Source organism: Oncorhynchus keta, chromosome 19 (genome assembly GCF_023373465.1).
Source record: "Oncorhynchus keta strain PuntledgeMale-10-30-2019 chromosome 19, Oket_V2, whole genome shotgun sequence".
Classification (NCBI taxonomy): Eukaryota; Metazoa; Chordata; class Actinopteri; order Salmoniformes; family Salmonidae; genus Oncorhynchus; species Oncorhynchus keta.
In genome coordinates, this window is record NC_068439.1 from 50,629,650 (window position 1) to 50,650,004 (window position 20,355).

The 20,355-nt window shown below is 43.5% G+C and overlaps 1 protein-coding gene across 1 annotated transcript in view; it reads right to left on the minus strand.

The window, feature by feature from the left end:
• The window catches only part of LOC118398434 (MAM domain-containing glycosylphosphatidylinositol anchor protein 2-like), a 352,144-nt gene that overhangs the window by 121,507 nt on the left and 210,282 nt on the right, over positions 1-20,355 (minus strand). The window contains exon 9 of the mRNA XM_052470749.1: positions 3,217-3,510. Within this exon, the coding sequence (XP_052326709.1) occupies positions 3,217-3,510 (294 nt within the window). The remainder of the gene's footprint in view (positions 1-3,216; positions 3,511-20,355) is intronic.

Sequence of the window (20,355 nt, forward strand, 5' to 3'; positions counted from 1 at the left end):
AGACCACTGACTCAGAGGTCTCATGAGCCCCTCCTTTATAGTAGAATCCTCATTCAAGTTTCTAAAGATGGTTGACATCTAGTGGAAGCCGTATGAAGTGCAACTTTATCCATATCTCAATGTGTATTCGGTAGGCCAAGCTTTGAAAAACTACAAACCTCAGACTTCCTGATTGGATTTTTCTCAGGTTTTCGCCTGCCATATGAGTTCTGTTATACTCACAGACACCATTCAAACAGTTTTAGAAACTTCAGAGTGTTTTCTATCCAATACTAACTGAATATGCATATATTAGCATCTGGGACAGAGTAGAAGGCAGTTCACTCTGGGCACGCTATTCATCCAAAAGTGAAAATGCTGCCCCCTATCCCAAAAAGGTTAATGTGAACCAGCAACAAAACAAATAAAGAGTAACAAAACAAACGTGCAGCTTTGTAGGACTAAAAAACAACAATACAAAAATCAAGATCCCACAAACAACAGGTGGGAAAAGGCTGCCTAAATATGATCCCCAATCAGAGACAACGATAGATTGGGAACAATACCAACATAGAAAATAAAAAACTAGACTACCCACCCTAGTCACACACTGACCTAACTAAAATAGAGAAATAAAAGGTTCGCTAAGGTCAGGGTGTGACATGGTAGGCCTAAAGGTTTTTTCGGCAACATATGCCAGGACTGTTGGGTCAAAATCAACGATGGCCTATTGTATAGATAATAGAACAAAAATGAAAAACGTTTAAGAGATCTGATTTTTTGTTTATAAATACTTTGCTACAATGACACACTTAGTTATCTACCCACCTCATTCCTTCTTTTTAGCATGTGCACATAGTAAGTACACCATCATCATGCTTTCGAGATATGTGTCTTTTCAGATTCCATGATGATTCTTTAGTTGTAGACCCTACATCACCACACTCCCTCTCTTGCTCTTGGTCCTCATCTTTGTAAGTCACCTTGATTTAGCACCTGTGTGTTTTATCAGTTCCTTATTGAACATATTTAGTGAACTCCATGACAGTAGCTAAAGCAAGGGGCTATAGCAGCACACAAGTAGACTACAAATGCATGCCCTGAGCTTGTGAAGTGAGTGCTACTGGAGCACTACTGGAGAGAAACTGGAGCGGGCAAGAAGGCTGACGCTCCAGCCTTTGGAAATCTTACTCCATGCTCCAGACATACTCTGATGTCTGGAGAGTATGCAGGCCATGGAAACAACTAGGACATTTTCAGCTTCCAGGATTTGTCTACAGATCCTTGCGACATTGGGCCATGCATTATCATGCTGAAACATGAGGCGATGGCTGTGGATTAATGGCACGACAATCGGCCTCAGGATCTCATTACAGTATCTCTGTGCATTCAAATGACCATTGATAAAATGCAATTGTGTTCGTTGTCCGTAGCTTATGCCTGCCCATACCATAACCCCACCGCCACCATGGGGCTCTCTGTTCACAATTTTGACATCTGCAAAGCCGTTAGCCCACACGACACCACACAATTAGCCTGCGGTTGTGAGGCCGGTTGGACGTACTGACAAATTCTCTTGGACATACTGACAAAGTCCAAATGACGTTGGAGGTTGAACATTCAATTCTCTGGAAACAGCTCTGGTGGACATTTCCTGCAGTCAGCATGCTAATGGAACGCTCCTTCAAAACTTGAGACATCTGTGGCATTTTGTTGTGTGACAAAACTGCTAGTTTTAGAGTGGCCTTTTATTGTCCCCAGCACAAGGTGCACCTGTGTAATGACCATTCTGTTTAATCAGCTTCTTGAAATGCTATACCTGTCAGGTGGATGGATTAACTTGGCAAAGGATACATGCTCACTAACAGGGATTTAAGCAAATTTGTGAACAGAATTTGAGAGAAATAAGCTTTTTCTGCATTTTATTTTAGCTCATTAAACATGGAACCAACATGTTGCTTTTTCATTTTTGGTCAATATAATTGAGCTACTCATGAGCTACTCATTGACAGTCCACAAGCTACCAGATATGCAGTTTTTTTGCAAAGTTGCAAACTGTGGTAGGCTGATGGAAGTCTACTGTAAGTCAGCAGGAGAATCTCAATTGCATACTCCTCTTGCCCTCTCTCCTTCTAAAAATCCATTGCATGAGAAATCCAGAGGTCCTTCCCTACTGACCTTCTCCTCCAATGGGTTTTTAGAAGGAGGTGAGGAGAGAGGACACGAGCCCTTTAAATTCTACCAGATGCTGTGATACAGTGAAGCCTAATCAGACATGCCTGTGCTCATCATACCTCTGACAGGTAAAGTGAAATGACAAAATGTGTAAGTGGTGTACACCTCTCAAATGATATATAACAACACCCTGAGAGCATCAGACAAGAAACAATACAACAGCACAACCACATTTTATTTTGCAGGTGCCTATTAATGGTAAACACCAGTGGTGTAACTAGAGCTTTCTAACTGCACTGAACCAAAACAGTGGGGTCGGGAGGGAAGCAAAACTTTCCAGCCGGCAAAACCATTCATCTTGAGGTGACAGGGGGAGGGGGTGCAACATGTCATCTGTTAATTAATTATTATATAATATGGATCTCTTTTAATTCAGACTTGCTCAAAACATGACTAAATATGTAAAATGACAAATTGCCCAATGGATCATATACTATTTTGGTTTTAAAAAAGTGGGGATATAAAAACATACGTTTGCTCCCCTATTTTTAAAGTGGGGATGCATTTGCTCCATCTGCCCCATTGCTCAGGCGCCTATATGAGTGTGCATATATGTGCGTCCTGACAGTGCAGCTATAGAGGTTGGGACTCATTTTAAACCCTTCCCTTCAAAGGAACATTGGATGGCTGTGGGAGGGCGAGAGGGGTGGAGTGGAGAGAGAGAAAAAAAGAAAGAAAGAAAGAAAGAAAGATGAGATCCATTGAGGCTGCTGTAATGTTCTGTTACACACATAATGTAAGTGCACAGAAGCACATACACGATTACACATTCAGTGCGGTCTGGTCTGAATGAAGCTATTGAGAGAAGGCAAATAGATAGACCTACCACAAAACCGATCACAGATACTCCAGACACAACATACAAACACCCAAACACAAAACATAAGAAACAACCACCCAAAGACCCCCAATCAAACCCCAACAGACATCCTCCACACAATCCCACCCACACACACCTACCCCACACAATCCTCCAGACTCATACCATTACCCACGACTCACATTGTACGATGAGCTCCACCACAGCTTCCCTGGGCTTCACATTAAACCCGTTGAACTGGCTCGTCTGGCAGCGGTAGGAGCCGGTCATCTCTCTGGACACGTTGACGATCCGCAGCACCCCGTCGTAGCTCTCAGCCTGCAGGCTCCCATCTGGCATGGGCGCCTCTTTATCGGCCCGAGACCACAGGATAATGGGCTTGGGCTTCCCTGAAACCAGACACTCGAGCTCCACCGTGTCGCCCTCCCGAACCACCAGGGGGCTCTTACCCCGTGGCACTGTCAGGTTGGGGGGAACTAAGAAAGAGAAAAACAGAGGAGGGACTGATATGGGGCTCTAGAAAGTCGGTTGGCGGGGTAAGGGGGAATGGTCGACGGGGGGAGAGGGGGAGGGATGGGAAAGCGAATGAGCATCCTTGTTGCAATGGATTTGATGGAGTTTGAGTTGAGTGCTCGGCCACATACACACATTGCTAGTATGAGCTGAGTTGAGTCTCGGCCACACACACTGCTATTATGGAGAACCATGCCACGGAGAGAGTTGGAGTGATGGCTGTTAGCTTGGATTAAAGTAGGTAGGGAACAGTATGAACATTCACCAAACATGGTGATCAGCAGAGAAAGGGTTAACTGTAAGTAAGCAATGGTAAAACAATGGACAATGCAATGAAGAGCTGACGCACAAACAGAAGTCATGAACGAAGGTTAACGAGAGGAATCAATAATTAAAATGCATCAGAAATCTGATAGATTTGCTTCCAATAAAATCAGACTTAAGGAGTCAGGTCTCGTCCTCTCTAAACACGAGGCAAAAGAGGAGAACTTCAACCACAAATCTATAACAATGAGACCCTTCTCTCAGTCATTATCACCACCATGACCATAACCATGATCATCATCATCCCCACCATCACGATCATTATCATCATAAAGAATTCATCTTAGTTTTCCAGGCAAGCCAGGTGAGCACAACTACTCATGAAAAGTACTGACCTATCTTTAAAGGTAGACTCAGTGAAATGACATTGCCATGAACAACACCGCAGATATACTGTCTGCAAGACTTCGGTCTCAAACAGTCACACACCATATCTGCGCATGTGCACAGGTTCGCTTCACGCTGTTCACACCAAAACCAGGGGCTTCGTTCTGAACAGAACCATTTTTTTTTCATTCCCTTCCACTGTTCCAACCAGAAAAGATCTGAACCGGTTTGAGCACCCAAAAAGTACAGGTTTATATTGTTCCTTTCTGTTCCTTTTTACACTTATAAAATATATATTTGACATTTCGCTCAACATTTAATGACTTCACCCATCAATGTGGATAGAGCAGCTTGGTGTGGAGTCTGTAAGCGATATAATCTGTATTACAAAGTTGTTAAGAGCAAGTTGTGTTTTACAGTAACCGCATGTTTAATCGTAATGAAAGAAACACACACACTATGCTCACAGTCACAGTGGAGCGTGCGAGGGTGAGGAGAGAGCGAGAGGATGGAGGAAGCTTGCCTTGAAGCGCTGGGCATCTTGTTATAACATGCATTAGGCCCACATAATTATACCTATGAAGGAGCAGCTTCTATGGAGGAACTTTGCATCTGTTTGAACTTCCAAGTTGATTTAACGTTGGACCAGAGCAAACATTAGCGAGCTAGCGAGAAATAAAAATAAATGTCCCTTTTTCAGGACCCTGTCTTTCAAAGATAATTCGTAAAAATCCAAATAACTTCACAGATCTTCATTGTAAAGGGTTTAAACACTGATTCCCATGCTTGTTCAACGAACCCTAATCAATTAAGGAACATGCACCTGTGGAACGGTCGTTAAGACACTAACAGCTTACAGACGGTAGGCAATTAAGGTTGTGCCGTGGCGGAGATCTTTGTGGGCTATACTTGGCCTTGTCTCAGGATGGTAAATTGGTGGTTGAAGATATCCCTCTAGTGGTGTGGGGGCTGTGCTTTCGCAAAGTGGGTGGGGTTATATCCTTCCTGTTTGGCCCTGTCTGGGGGTGTCCTCGGATGGGGCCACAGTGTCTCCTGACCCCTCCTGTCTCAGCCTCCAGTATTTATGCTGCAGTAGTTTGTGTCGGGGGGCTAGGGTCACTTTGTTATATCTGGAGTACTTCTCCTGTCCTATCCGGTGTCCTGTGTGAATTTAAGTATGCTCTCTCTAATTCTCTCTTTCTCTCTTTCTTTCTCTCTCTTATTATTTGACCATGCTGGTCATTTTTGAACATTTGAACATCTTGGCCATGTTCTGTTATAATCTCCACCCGGCGCAGCCGGAAGAGGACTGGCAACCCCACATAGCCTGGTTCCTAGTTTTTCCTAGCCACCGTGCTTTTACACCTGTATTGCTTGCTGTTTAGGGTTTTAGGCTAGGTTTCTGTACAGCACTTTGAGATATCAGCTGATGTACGAAGGGCTATATAAATACATTTGATTTGATTTGACAGTTCTGAAAACTTAGGACACCAAAGAGTCCTTTCTACTGACTCTGAAGAACACCAAAAGATAGATGCCCTGGGTCCCTGCTCATCTGCGTGATCATGCCTTAGGCATGCTGCAAGCAGGCATGAGGACTGCAGAAGTGGCCAGGACAATAAATGGCAATGTCCGTAATGTGAGACGTCTAAGACAGTGCTACAGGGAGACAGGACGGACAGCTGATCATCCTCGTAGTGGCAGACCATGTGAATAACACCTGCACAGGATCGGTACATCCGAACATCACGCCTGCGGGACAGGTATAGGATGGCAACAACAACTGCCCCGAATTACACCAGGAATGCACAATCCCTCCATCAGTGCTCAGACTGTCCGCAATAGGCTGAGAGAGGCTGGACTGAGGGCTTTTAGGCCTGTTGTAAGGCAGGTCCTCACCAGACATCACTGGCAACAACATCGCCTACGGGCACAAACCCACCATCACTGGACCAGACAGAACTAGAAAAAAGTGCTCTTCACTGACGAGTCGCGGTATTGTCTCACCAGGTGTGATAGACGGATTCCCATTTATCACCGAAGGAATGAGCGTTACACCGAGGCCTGTACTCTGGAGCGGGTTCAATTTTTTCGAGGTGGATGGTCCGTCAGGGACTGGGGCGGTGTGTCACAGCATCATCGGACTGAGCTTGTTGTCATTGCAGGCAATTTCAACACTGTGCGTTACAGGGAAGACACTGTCCTCCTTCATGTGTCACCCTTCCTGCAGGCTCATCCAGACATGACCCTCCAGCATGACAATGCCACCAGCCATACTGCTCATTCTGTGAGTGATTTCCTGCAAGACAGGAATGTCAGTGTTCTGCCAGCGAAGAGCCCGGATCTCAATCCCATTGAGCATGTCTGGGACCTGTTGGATCGGAGGGTGAGGGCTAGGGCCATTCCCCCCAGAAATGTCCGGGAACATGCAGGTGCCCTGGTGGAAGAGTGGGGTAACATCTCACAGCAAGAACTGACAAATCTGGTGTAGTCCATGAGGAGGAGATGCACTGCAGTACTTAATGCAGCTGGTGGCCACACCAGATACTGATTTTGATCCCCTTTTGTTCAGGGACACATTATTCAATTTCTGTTAGTCACATGTCTGTGGAACTTGTTCAGTTTATGTAGAATCGTGTTGTGTTCATACAAATACTAACACATTTTAATTTTAAGTTTGCTGAGTTTAGAATTAAAAACCTATCTTACCTTTTTTCAGTTAATACATTCAACGTAAAACATGGTAGCTATAATATCTTTAACTAGGATTAAAAAAGTACATCCATTCTTCTCTAATTAAACATCTCACCTTAATTTATGAATTACACTTGTAATGTCGTCAGTAGGCCACCATAACCTACGCTTCAGATGGGAAGGGCAGGTATCCTACACACACACGCACACCCAGTGTCAAAGTTTACCAGCTGGCAAGCAGATGCTGGAATACGTTTCTGAGTGACAGAGTGAGGACTTTGCATAGGCGCTTTGTTGCAATTTCTGCAGAATGTAAAACGTTATTAACCAGTTCCTATGCTTTTAAAACAACAGTTCTGTTCTGGAACAGTATACATCACTTTTGTTTTCTCAAATAATTGTTATTTATTTTCAGTTCTTTTCCCTTAACCGGTTTCAACCCTTGACAAAAACAGCAGAGAAGTTGAACCTTGCGCGTCAAGTTGTTGGCCCAGAAATTGACCCATTATGCCGTTTCCCTTCTGCATCTATGTCACATCGCTGAGTCTACCTTAAAAGCACAACAACAACACATCTAGATCAAACAAGACCCAGAAAATCTGACCCCACACACAGTTAAGGCTTCTCCTAAACTCTGAGGATACAAACCATTCAACAAAAAGTTATTCCTGAACTCTCTACATCCGATGATGGATGCAGAACCATTTGCAGGGTCAAAAGTTTGTCCCTATAAATATGTAGTTAGAGGGGAAGTTGAAGGGACATTAGTGAGTGGACAATGAAGAAACAGGGGCAGAGTTTAGAGTAAAAGGATACATTCCTATGGAGAAGTCTCCATTGGTTCCCGTGTGTGTGTGTGTGTGTGTGTGTGTGTGTGTGTGTGTGTGTGTGTGTGTGTGTGTGTGTGTGTGTGTGTGTGTGTGTGTGTGTGTGTGTGTGTGTGTGTGTGTGTGTGTGTGTGTGTGTGTGTGTGTGTGTGTGTGTGTGTGTGTGTGTGTACGTACTGTACATGCATGTGTGCAATTGTGTCCTGGGGCTGACGATAAAATACATTGGCACTGGCAGGTTGGATCAACGGTGTAATCTAGTGGGCTGGACACAGTAAACTTGTTAAATTAGAAGACCTGCCTATAAAACACAGCCTCTTTGTGTGTGTGTGTGTGTGTGTGTGTGTGTGTGTGTGTGTGTGTGTGTGTGTGTGTGTGTGTGTGTGTGTGTGTGCGCATGTCTAAACTCAGAGACAGATTTGCAGCTCTGATCCAAATAAACAATGCAATAAACACCAACCAGTCATGATATCATACCCAACAAACCTCAGACATTACACCAAAGCTCTTGCTCCTGACTTCAACACAGCCCTCAATGGACTCAAATGATGTTGAAATTCCACCCAATCATTTGAAGCAATATTGAAACTCCACTTCCAATAAATGTGTATGATGATGATGATAGTGATGAAATAACAGTCAACAGTCACTTTTTTTCTGATCCCCGGTTAGGTGATCTACGTGATGTTCGGTCTGAACCTAAAGATGAGCAAATAAAACACCTGTTTCACCATGTATTCTTCAACGAGTAGACAGACGGGTACAGTGAATACGGTACGTAACTAGTAAATGTCTATTAAACCACAAAACATACATCAGTCGCTAATGAAGAATTTATCCAACATTTAACTACATCCATTATTTGTTTTCACTAGGGACATTACTGCAACAATGGGTAGTAAAAAAAAAAAATGTAACCACTATGAATGGTCAAGCACTAGCAAAGTACATAACAACAAGATGGACTAGAGTCATTTTCTCACTCTCTCAAAGTGATCACACAACACCAATCCATGACACACTTTCATAGCATATTGTCCCCATATTGTTCCACACAACAGTTCTGAATATCCAGTGTGGCAATGCAGCCACACATTTGGACAACGGAGTTTCGACATGAGACATATTCTCTGAGTTTCCATACCAACATGAAGGCCGTCTTTCCATGTCTCTCTAGCCCAGTGGGCAGTTACAGCTGCTGGATTGTGCTCTTGGCTGGAGAATGCCATCGTAATGAAACCATGTGGAGCTGTTGCCGCTGCTGCCATCATCCTTGTGTGGCAACACACACACACACACACACACACACACACACACACACACACACACACACACACACACACACACACACACACACACACACACACACACACACACACACACACACACACACACACACACACACACACACACACACACACTCTCTGTCACTGGTTAGTGTGTGTGTGACAGTTAAAGAAGCACACGCATCTTGAACTGTGTGTGCCTGCTGAGGTGTGTGTGCTTGCATGCATGTGCAATGGTTGATTTCCCAACAGACCCTCAGTGCCAGGCAGGGGCCGGACCCTCTGTTTGTACTGCAGCCAGGCTGTCCCTTCCAGGGATCTGCCACTACCTCCACAACAGACACCTGGCTATGTGAGCTGACTGCCAATATGGAATGTTTGTTGCTTGTTATTTTTATACATCTCAGGCATATGTGTGGGGTCAGAAGGACTGCACGCATGACACAAAAAATAAACAAACAACTTCTCAACTGGCCTCTTTGGGTGAGTGCTGTGACATCACTTCCCATTGCTATGGTAACGCTGCACTCTGCTCAAGTGAGTGTGTTTTAGAGAAAGACAGAGAGAGAGAGAGACAGAGAGAGAGAGAGTGAGAGAGAGAGACTATGTGTGATGGCTCTAAGCCAGTGACTCGGCTGCTCTGTGACAGCGCTCTCTGTGGAGCCACTCCTCTGAGCTTCACCCCTGTGGGGACAGTGCGTGTGTGTTTTTGCGTGTGTGTTGGCCTTCAGGAATATACTGTGTCTGTCCTGCGGGGGCTCAAAAGGGCTTAGCAGGCTGACAGACCGCGAGGGCACAGGGGAGAAACTAACACCACTCACAGGCACTGAGGCTCCACACACAGGGGCATTCCTCCAGGCCTAGAGTCTATGTGTGTGTGTGTGTGTGTGTGTGTGTGTGTGTGTGTGTGTGTGTGTGTGTGTGCGCTTGGGTGAGTAAGTGTGAGCGTGCATTCATATTTTTATGCGTGTGAGCCCTGATGCATATCGCGGTGCTTTCTTCTCCCCTGAAACTCCACACTGAACATCACTGAAAGGCTTGTGTTCTGGTCATATGATTGTCACCATGGCAAATGAGATTCTCCACAGGCATGATGATTGTCATTTCACAAACAGGGGCTCACAGCAGCCTCCTCCATCATCGAAAGAGGTTTTATTTTTATGGTTAGACTTACAGACTATTTTACAACAATAAAATATGATCTTTTAGAAGAGGATTTCATTAAGCTGACGTACAATATGCATTTCTTTAAGTACAAGTCAACCGCAATAGTGGGTACAGTTGGTTGAATCGACAGATGAAATAGAAACTAAATACAGAGATTCAGCACTACCTTCAGTGAATGAGTGTGGAAAACCAATCCCACAGCTACCAACTGACCCACGGCAACCACAACACAAACAGGTACAGGGCTGGCCCGCTCATTAGGCAGGATTAGGCGTCAGCAGATTGGCGAGGGCGTCATTTTCTCTCAACCAGTGGCGTATTTGCTTTTTAGGTAGATTAAATAAATACAAAATTATCATCTATCTACACACAATACCCCACAATGACAATGCAAAAACCGTTTTTTAGAATGTTTGCACATTTTCTGAAAACCTGAATACTTATGTAAATGTGATATTTCCTTCATTTAAAAAAAACTACAGTTTTTGCTTTGTCATTGTGGGTTATTAAGTGTAGATTGGTGAATAAACAATACAAATGTATACATTTTAGAATAAGGCTGTAAAGTAACAAAATGTGGAAAAAGTGAAGGGGTCTGAATACTTTCTGAATGCACTGATAGGATATTATAGAAAGAGTATGTGTGTCACGCCTTGGTCTTAGTATTTTGTGTTTTCTTTATTTATTTGGTCAGGCCAGGGTGTGACATGGGTTTTTATGGTGTGTTTTTTTGTCTTGGGGTTTTGTGGGGTGTCTAATTAGTCTATGGTTGCCTGAGGCGGTTCTCAATCAGAGTCAGGTGATTATCATTGTCTCTGATTGGGAGCCATATTTAGGAAGCCATATTCTGTGAGTGTTTTCGTGGGTGATTGTTCCTGTCTCTGTGTAGTGTTCACCAGATAGGCTGTAATAGGTTTTCGCATTTCGTTTATTGTTTTTGTATATTATGTTATTTCATGTATCGTCGATTCTACATTAAAGAACATGAGTAACCACCACGCTGCATTTTGGTCCGATCCTTATTCTACCTCTTCATCAGAGGAGGACATAGAAGAACGTCGTTACAATGTGGCCTTTTCTGTAGCCTGGAGACAAAATGTTTACATCAAGCAGGTTTCTCTAATCAAATAGCCTGACGTAAATGGCGCCCAATCAAATAAAAATATGCTGACATGTTAACAAACAACATATCCTAAAAACAGGACAGGTCAAAGTCAAATGGACAACATGGTATGGACAATCAGGCTAGTCACAACTAGTGACCAGGAGTTTCATCCCGTGGGCTAAATTGTCATGATCTGTGGTTTCAAGTTTGTATCCTTAAAATGTTTTACGAGCTGATCATAGCGAAAAAGAAAATACTTCTGCATTTCCCACTGTGTAAACACATTGCAAATAGGCTCAGGATAATCAAGAATCCGGACTAAAAAAGACAACGCAATGCCTGTTTTACAAATGGTGAGCCTACCACATGGATGGGCATTCATAAAATGATATTGCGAGCCGACATGGTAGGCTACACCCAGTAAGCACAGACCAACGCCTACCACATAGATGGGCATTCCCAAAATGTCATTTTAGACGACACTGTAGGCCACGGATAGGATCTCCAGGCCTCTGGGGCCTGATTGGTGTCACACGTTTTCCCCCAACACATCTGACACCAATAATCAACTAATCATGATCTTCAGTTTAGAATGCAATTAGATTCATCAGCTGTGTTGACTAGGGATGGGGAATAAGTGTGACACCACTCCGGCCCAAGGACTGGAGTTTCCCATCCCTGCTGTAGGCTGTACCTGAGTAAGCACGGACCGAAGCTGATGCCTTTTGGACATATTTTTTTTTGGTGCAGTCTGGACCGGCATGATTTCCACATCCATGGAGAAAATAATTGGTCCATTCCGGACCAAATCTGAACCAGTCATAATATACGTCGATGTTCGGTTGGACCAGCCTTGATTTGGCCCAAATATAGACTACTATAAATTACATATTTTCATTCAAATGACATAACTTTCATTCAGAACTGAAAATGAGGCTGATTTCAACATCCGGAAAATATGTATTTTCAATACACAGAAAATACACATTGTTAATGTTCGGGAAAATACATATTTTCAACTTTCATTCAGAACCTAAATTGAACCTAATTTCAACGTGTGGAAAAACACATATTTCTCATATTAAGTCTTTTCAACGACATTTGGTTACTAGGAATATTCTTGAAGGGGTGGCAATTTTTTGTCTTCCCTAGGGCGGCAGAATGGCCAGGACTGGCCCTGCACAGGTAACTGAAGGTATCATGAGTCAAACGTGAATGTGCCATGCAGGATTCCTTTATCAGGCTCAGTGAGCTGGACTGAAGGCCTAGAGCAGATCAACAAACAGTTCAAATCACATCAGCAACGTCTGCAGTGGCAGCCATGACAGTTCACTACAGTCACCAGATAACACGGTCACTGGGATGATCATAACCTCTCACTTCCTGTTAGTCCTGACGAGAGAGGGATGGACGGATGGATGGTTTAACTAAGGACAATGTGGCATCGATGAGTCAAACATTTATTTTAGTGTCAAAATTGACTAAAAGTATAAATAGGATAAGTTCTGGTCATGAAGTCAGTCCTGTCTAAAACGGAGTTTGGAACCTAAGTGCGTTACAACGAGTAAATGAAGGTTCTGTTTGGATGTCAACAAATCATGCCCCCCTTTTGCCAAGCTCAACATGCAAATCGCCCTTCTGCCCAGTTCACTTCCCTTCATTGAATGGGGCTCCGTTGATTCATCGCCCCCCCAACCAACGCGTTCAAAGGATCACAGACCTTTTAAACTGAAAAGTCCTTTACGAATTGACATAAAATGCATGCTTCCAGCAGGATGCTCAGCCAACAAGTATGGTTTGCATGCCCTGCTGAAGGACCCTATAAAGCGGGAATAGGTGGCTGTAGTTTGTTGGTCCCCAGTGGTGGTGAGTATACCGGCAGCTAGACCATAGACTGTTGGTTATGTGTCTGGTTATGTATATTTTGATAATCTTTATCGCTATCATCCCTAGCATAGCTGATGTTAGATAGCTAGCTACCATCTAGCTACTAGCTGGCTAACGTTAGCCTACCTCAATACAACTTGGATTTGGCTTAGAAACACAATAACTTTTGAAAAGGAGGCAAACAATTAGTAGGAAACCCTTTTATCATGATTGTGAAGACAGCAGATTGACTTTAGATGCAGTATAACCAAAAATGTTTTTAAACTAACCCAAGATAGACCAGAGCCTGTCATTTCCAATGGGAGCAAATTAATCTTTTTAAAACATTTTTTATTTCACCTTTATTTAACCAGGTAGGCTAGTTGAGAACAAGTTCTCATTTGCAACTGCGACCTGGCCAAGATAAAGCATAGCAGTGTGAACAGACAACACTGAGTTACACATGGAGTAAACAATTAACAAGTCAATAACACAGTAGGAAAAAAAAGGGGGAGTCTATATACATTGTGTGCAAAAGGCATGAGGAGGTAGGCGAATAATTACAATTTACAGATTAACACTGGAGTGATAAATGATCAGATGGTCATGTACAGGTAGAGATATTGGTGTGCAAAAGAGCAGAAAAGTAAATAAATAAAAACAGTATGGGGATGAGGTAGGTGAAAATGGGTGGGCTATTTACCAATAGACTATGTACAGCTGCAGCGATCGGTTAGCTGCTCAGATAGCTGATGTTTGAAGTTGGTGAGGGAGATAAAAGTCTCCAACTTCAGCGATTTTGCAATTCGTTCCAGTCACAGGCAGCAGAGTACTGGAACGAAAGGCGGCAAATGAGGTGTTGGCTTTAGGGATGATCAGTGGAGCTGGAGCGCGTGCTACGGATGGGTGTTGCCATCGTGACCAGTGAACTGAGATAAGGCAGAGCTTTGCCTAGCATGAACTTGTAGATGACCTGGAGCCAGTGGGTCTGGCGACGAATATATAGCGAGGGCCAGCCGACTAGAGCATACAAGTCGCAGTGGTGGGTGGTATAAGGTGCTTTAGTGACAAAACGGATGGCACTGTGATAAACTGCATCCAGTTTGCTGAGTAGAGTGTTGGAAGCCATTTTGTAGATGACATCGCCGAAGTCGAGGATCGGTAGGATAGTCAGTTTTACTAGGGTAAGCTTGGCGGCGTGAGTGAAGGAGGCTTTGTTGCGGAATAGAAAGCTGACACTTGATTTGATTTTCGATTGGAGATGTTTGATATGAGTCTGGAAGGAGAGTTTGCAGTCTAGCCAGACACCTAGGTACTTATAGATGTCCACATATTCAAGGTCGGAACCATCCAGGGTGGTGATGCTCGTCGGGCATGCGGGTGCAGGCAGCGATCGGTTGAAAAGCATGCATTTGGTTTTACCAGCGTTTAAGAGCAGTTGGAGGCCACGGAAGGAGTGTTGTATGGCATTGAAGCTCGTTTGGAGGTTAGATAGCACAGTGTCCAATGACGGGCCGAAAGTATATAGAATGGTGTCGTCTGCGTAGAGGTGGATCAGGGAATCGCCCGCAGCAAGAGCAACATCATTGATATATACAGAGAAAAGAGTCGGCCCGAGAATTGAACCCTGTGGCACCCCCATAGAGACTGCCAGAGGACTGACAGAACAAGAACAAGCAAAGAGGTGGGCAGAGCCAATATTGAGCTAGTGAGATACTATTGGTGTGTTCTAGCATTTATTAGCATATTTACGTTAGGGAACGTGTGCAACAACTCAATTCGCCCTTGCGCTCCTTCTAAAGAATGCAATGTTTTGAAACTTTGTGTAAAGTCTAAAAACGCAGTCCACTCTGTTTGTAAAAATATTCTAGTTTTGTAAACAGAAAACTGTACGGAGATCAAATGCTTCATCAATGAGAAAATATGCAGAATGTTGGCCAAAATCCATATTGCTCCATCCTCTTCCACTGCCGGCCACTGGGATTCCTCTCATCATCATGTTTGGTAGTGAGTGGAAACACCAACTGGATGCTTCACATTTACACATCCAGTGAAATATCTGCCTCATTGTTCTATCTGGGGTATAACTTTAGCAAGCTAACTAAGATTGAGGGGACCACCGTATTTTAGCTGGCCAACATTAGGATTACTGGTTATTTTTGACAAACTTTGCTAGTAACAGTAATGGCAACATTGACATCTCTCTACTCATAATATGGCAAAGTTGTTTCCTATGAATTATTTACATTTTAGCAGACGCTCTTATTCAGAGTGACTTACAGAATGAGTGCATACACTTTTATACTGGGTCCCTGTGAGAATCAAACCCACAACCCTGGCGTTGCCAGTGCCATAATTTACCAACTGAGTTACATGGGACTGTTTGCCTATTTTAGCAATGTCATCATATTTTCATGCCACTCTAAGTTAGAGTAATTAGACAAAACAGTCACGAGACGCCGAGGTGCAACCCATGTCTAGGGCACAAATAAATATTGGATGCAGCTATGGTGGTAGTAGCTAACTCACATCTGACTACAACAGTGTACTAACTAGCAGCCCCAAACTCAAGCCAACCCAAGGTCATAGCAAAACGCGGCACAGTTTGTTGCATAGTGTAACGGTTTCGCCGGCCTGAATCTAGTCCAATCTGTGGCCAGTCAGTCTACATCTGTAAACCCAAACGAGTTAGAATCAGCTTCCAAATTATTTCTTGAGCTATGTTTATAATTAAGGGATGATGGCAATCGTTGATCATGTTTTTCTGTTCGACAAAGTGCCCAGTTGGGTGCCTGACTGATCCCCTGGTCATTAACGGATGCCGGGACCTGCCAGAAGGAGCAAAGGTGAGTATCATAACATGTCCAGCAATGTGATTGCAATGGTTTAGCGACATCCAAAGATCATTTCATGCACTGTTCACTTGCTATTTTCACAGCTTGTCAGGCAAGACCTCAGAATAAAAAATGTGTCATGCGACACAAGTACCCTTGTGACACCTCCTCCGTTATTGCCAGTCTCCTATGAAACAAAATGCAATTGACCACTTGGCTGTGTATTATATCACCCTGTCACAGTCCCTCCCAGTCAAAACTACCCCATAAGATTGCCTTCTGTATTTCTGTCGAGAGATGTCCAGTTTGCAGCTGAACATGCAGCATAAAGTTGACCAGCAAAGTGGCTCTCATCAGCATCATGCAGACATGCCCTCGCTGTGAGCGTAATATAACCTGGTGGAACCAGACTAATCTCTGTGTTCACCATTCTATTTCACTTCGCATTTTATGGTATCCGAAGTGAAATAGAAAGGGGAATGCAGCAATCATGTAGGTTCCACCAGGCTAATCATAACCACCATTGATAATGTAATCAGTGCTCTCTGTGTGTGTGTGTGTGTGTGTGTGTGTGTGTGTGTGTGTGTGTGTGTGTGTGTGTGTGTGTGTGTGTGTGTGTGTGTGTGTGTGTGTGTGTGTGTGTGTGTGTGTGTGTGTGTGTGCGTGCGTGCGTGCGTGCGTGCGTGCGTGCGTGCGTGCGTGCGTGCGTGGCACCGACCAGTAACTTTGATAAGTGGCCAGGAGCTGATCTACACTGCTATGACCATCAATGGGGTTCTGGCAAAGACCTCACCTCCAGCCTCACCTCTTGCCTTGCTCATCATTATAACATAATTAGGTAGGTTTAGCCTGACCTCTTCAAACTTCAACATAGTACCTGTTTGTGTGTCAGATTATGGCCTATCCTAAATGACATTGGTAATAGAACTATGTGTGTATGTGTTCACAGAAACATGTATGGAGCCAGAACATGGAGACCTGCAAGATGATGTGATGAAGTCCAGACTGACAGACAGGCTTGATGCTGATGTCTCTGAATGGAGACCTGCCACTCAGTATAACATTTTTACTAGACACAACTTTTACTTGTATTGTTTTTATTTTATGTTACTGAATTGACTGGTATCAGTCAATATGGGGAGGGAGAAGCCCTGTGTATTCTGCACCAGGATCAGGGAACTCCTGTGGTATACGGGACAACACACAGGAAGGTATGACCACTCTGATATGTTTGACAAGGTAGCCCCATTACCAACATACAAAATGCTGATAGGCACAGTATCCATATCAACTGGGAATAACAATGAAAGATGAAATGTTGTATTAGCAGAACACTGCTTCTATGGTATTACATAAAGGGTTGTTTACTCTACACGAACCTGTTACTACATGTGAAAGTTATCAAAACACTTAGTTTAGAATATCTACATACATTCAGCAATTGCATTCTTCTCATATCACTCTGTAGGCTACGGACCTATTCAAAGCTTCCTCTGGCACCTCGCCCTGCCTGTAGTTATTGAACTCAACCTGCAGGAGGTTTGTGTGTTGTGAAAGCTGGGGGCAAGGTTCTGACAGATTGGTGGTGGTAAGGACACACCCAAGAAACGCCCACATCAAACCGACTTACGTTTGGTTTCTGTCATGGCCGCTGTCATCTGCATTTCTGTCATCTGCATTTCTGTCATCTGCATTTCTGTCATCTGCATTTCTGTCATCTGCATTTCTGTCATCTGCATTTCTGTCATCTGCATTTCTTGAGCAGCAAGACAAAAGACAAGGCCAAATCAGCGGGTGTAGTTCCCCTTTAAGTGAGTGCACTGGGGCTGAATTAAGTAGAGGGTCACATAGAGTAATGTTACCCGACTCAGATATCTCAAATGAAATCAAACAAATTAGAGGTCGTCTCCAAGTCTAACCTGCTTCTGGAAGGACAGTGGCTCTCACCAGTGTGTATTATTAATACAGCTTGGTGCCTGCCTTATTTTGAATCCGCCCTTCATTTATTTTTATTAAGTGCAGTTATTAATTTGGCTGGAGAGCCGCCGTGTGTTATTGGGTATCCCAGGTGTGGAACTGGCTGATGATTGAGAAACTGCTTATCAAGAACAGATTCATTACTTAAACATGGGAGAGATGGAGGTGATTTCCTATCCCCAAAAGGATTCGTGTTAATCAATTACAACATGGCTCAGGCCGAGCTAGGAGCTAGGATGAAAACCAGTGGAGCTCGTAGCTCTCTAGGACTGGGTTGGAGACCACTGGGAGTAAGATGTGGAATTACAAAATGTTTGTATCCCTAACAGGCAAGGATTTCTATTCCGTGTGTGTGCAACCACAGGTGTAATGCGGCTACAACGTTCTGTTTATGACCAAGTCAGACTCAGTAAGTCTCGGATAGAATAGGTCCGTTTTGTATTCTTCCTTTAGCTAACTATAGTCGGTTAGATCACTCAGTTGGTGTATGGAAGCATATAATATCCAAATGTCAGATAATTCAATCACATCAAATGTATGTTTGCTGGGTAAAACTACTATAACTGGGGCCTGGGGCCTAACCTTTACATAAGCAATTCACAACACATTTATGAAGCAGTTCATGACATTTTAATGAGAGTTGAAGTAGGCCTATCATTCATTACATTAACATTCATGATTGATGTACTCATTCAACATCAGTGTCTCTCACAAGTCTTTGGTCCACACATTATTCTCATTTGATTGCGCGTGTTTGTGAAGTGAGGGAGAACAATAGATGGGCTGGTTTAAATGAACTAATCGTGCATATAATTGTGCGAGTCCACACAAAAAGGTACAGCTAGACATGGACTCATCACAATGTTAGACAACTTTTTAGAGCAGAGAACATTTGACAAACTCACTTCAAGCCTCAGTATCTGAGAATAACAAGTACGCAAAGTTTGTGTTCGGGCTATTGTAATGTCAGTGATATGATGAACTAAGTGGCCACATGAAGCAGACATATGACATTTTTCTGATGTTGTGTAATTGAAGGTTGTGTCATTGCCACTATGCAGGTTTGGTCTACCTGAAGCATCATCTTGACACAATGGCATAGGACGAGACAGAGCAATGAATGATGCCCAAAAGGTCACAAGGTACAGGGGAGCTGGATGGGTACCTTGCCTGTGTGTCAGACAAGATGGACCTGCGTCAATTCTGTTCCGTACATAAAGAAGCTGTCTCTCAAATTGAACACAGTCCTGCGATGCCTCTGCAGCTTGTAAGTGTATTTTTTAGCTGTGTTGGACTGTTCTTCACTGCAAAGACTCAATTCACTTTGAAAATCAGCTTCTGCTGAAACTGAACAGCAAGTTCAGAGAGAAGTGAAGGCATTATAACAGAACTCCTTTGTTTTTGCTGCAGGAACACGACATAACCTAATGTACTTCATCAACGTGGCCTACAGTTTATCAATCTATTGCGACATCTATAGACCCTTTTCTATTTCAGGGGGGTCTCAACGGTTTGCTCATTCAATTAAGCTAATTATCAAGGTCAATGATTTTATTTGCAAAGTAACACCATTTATTTTACCCCCTTTTTCGCCCCAATTCCGATCTTGTCTCATCGCTGCAACTCCCCAACGGGCTCGAGAGGTGAAGGTCAAGTCATGCGTCCTCTGAAACATGACCTGTCAAACTGCGCTTCTTAGTACCTGGTCGTTTATCCCGGAAGCCAGATGCACCAATGTGTCGAAGGAAACACTGTTCAACTGAGTCCCCCCCGGCCAAACCCTCCCCTAACCCGGATGACGCTTGGCCAATTGTGCGCCGCCCTATCGGACTCCCGATCACTACCGGTTGGGATCGAACCCGGGTCTGTAGTGATGCCTCTAACAATGCGATGCAGTGCATTAGATTGCTGTGCCACTCTGGAGGCCTACTTTTACTTTTTAAATGAGCTACTTTTTACTTTTACATGAGTTGTTTTTTTTACTCTAAAAGGGCACCATCATAACAATTTTCACGGTATTATTCCAATCACATAGTATGAAAATATAGACAAAACACAAGAAAATCTGTATTTTGACTGCAGTAGGCCTTTAAAGGGGGACAGTAAGATTAATTGCATTTCATCCCATAGCATGAAAATGAGCTTCCGTTCCTCTCTTCTCTTTTCGCCAGTCTTTTAATTCTGTTGGTATTGGATGGGGAAATCTGGGATCTCGTTTGGATACTGCCCATGAATAAACCATTAACTGTGCAATCTCAGGGTGCCCAAAAGAAAAAAAGAGACTTGGATACTTAATGAGTGTGCGATGATTGTAAATATTAGCACTATTTTGTGTGTGTGTGGGGGGGGGGACTAATGAAAGCTGTGGGGATAAAAGTGTAGTTAAAAGTACAGTAGAGTA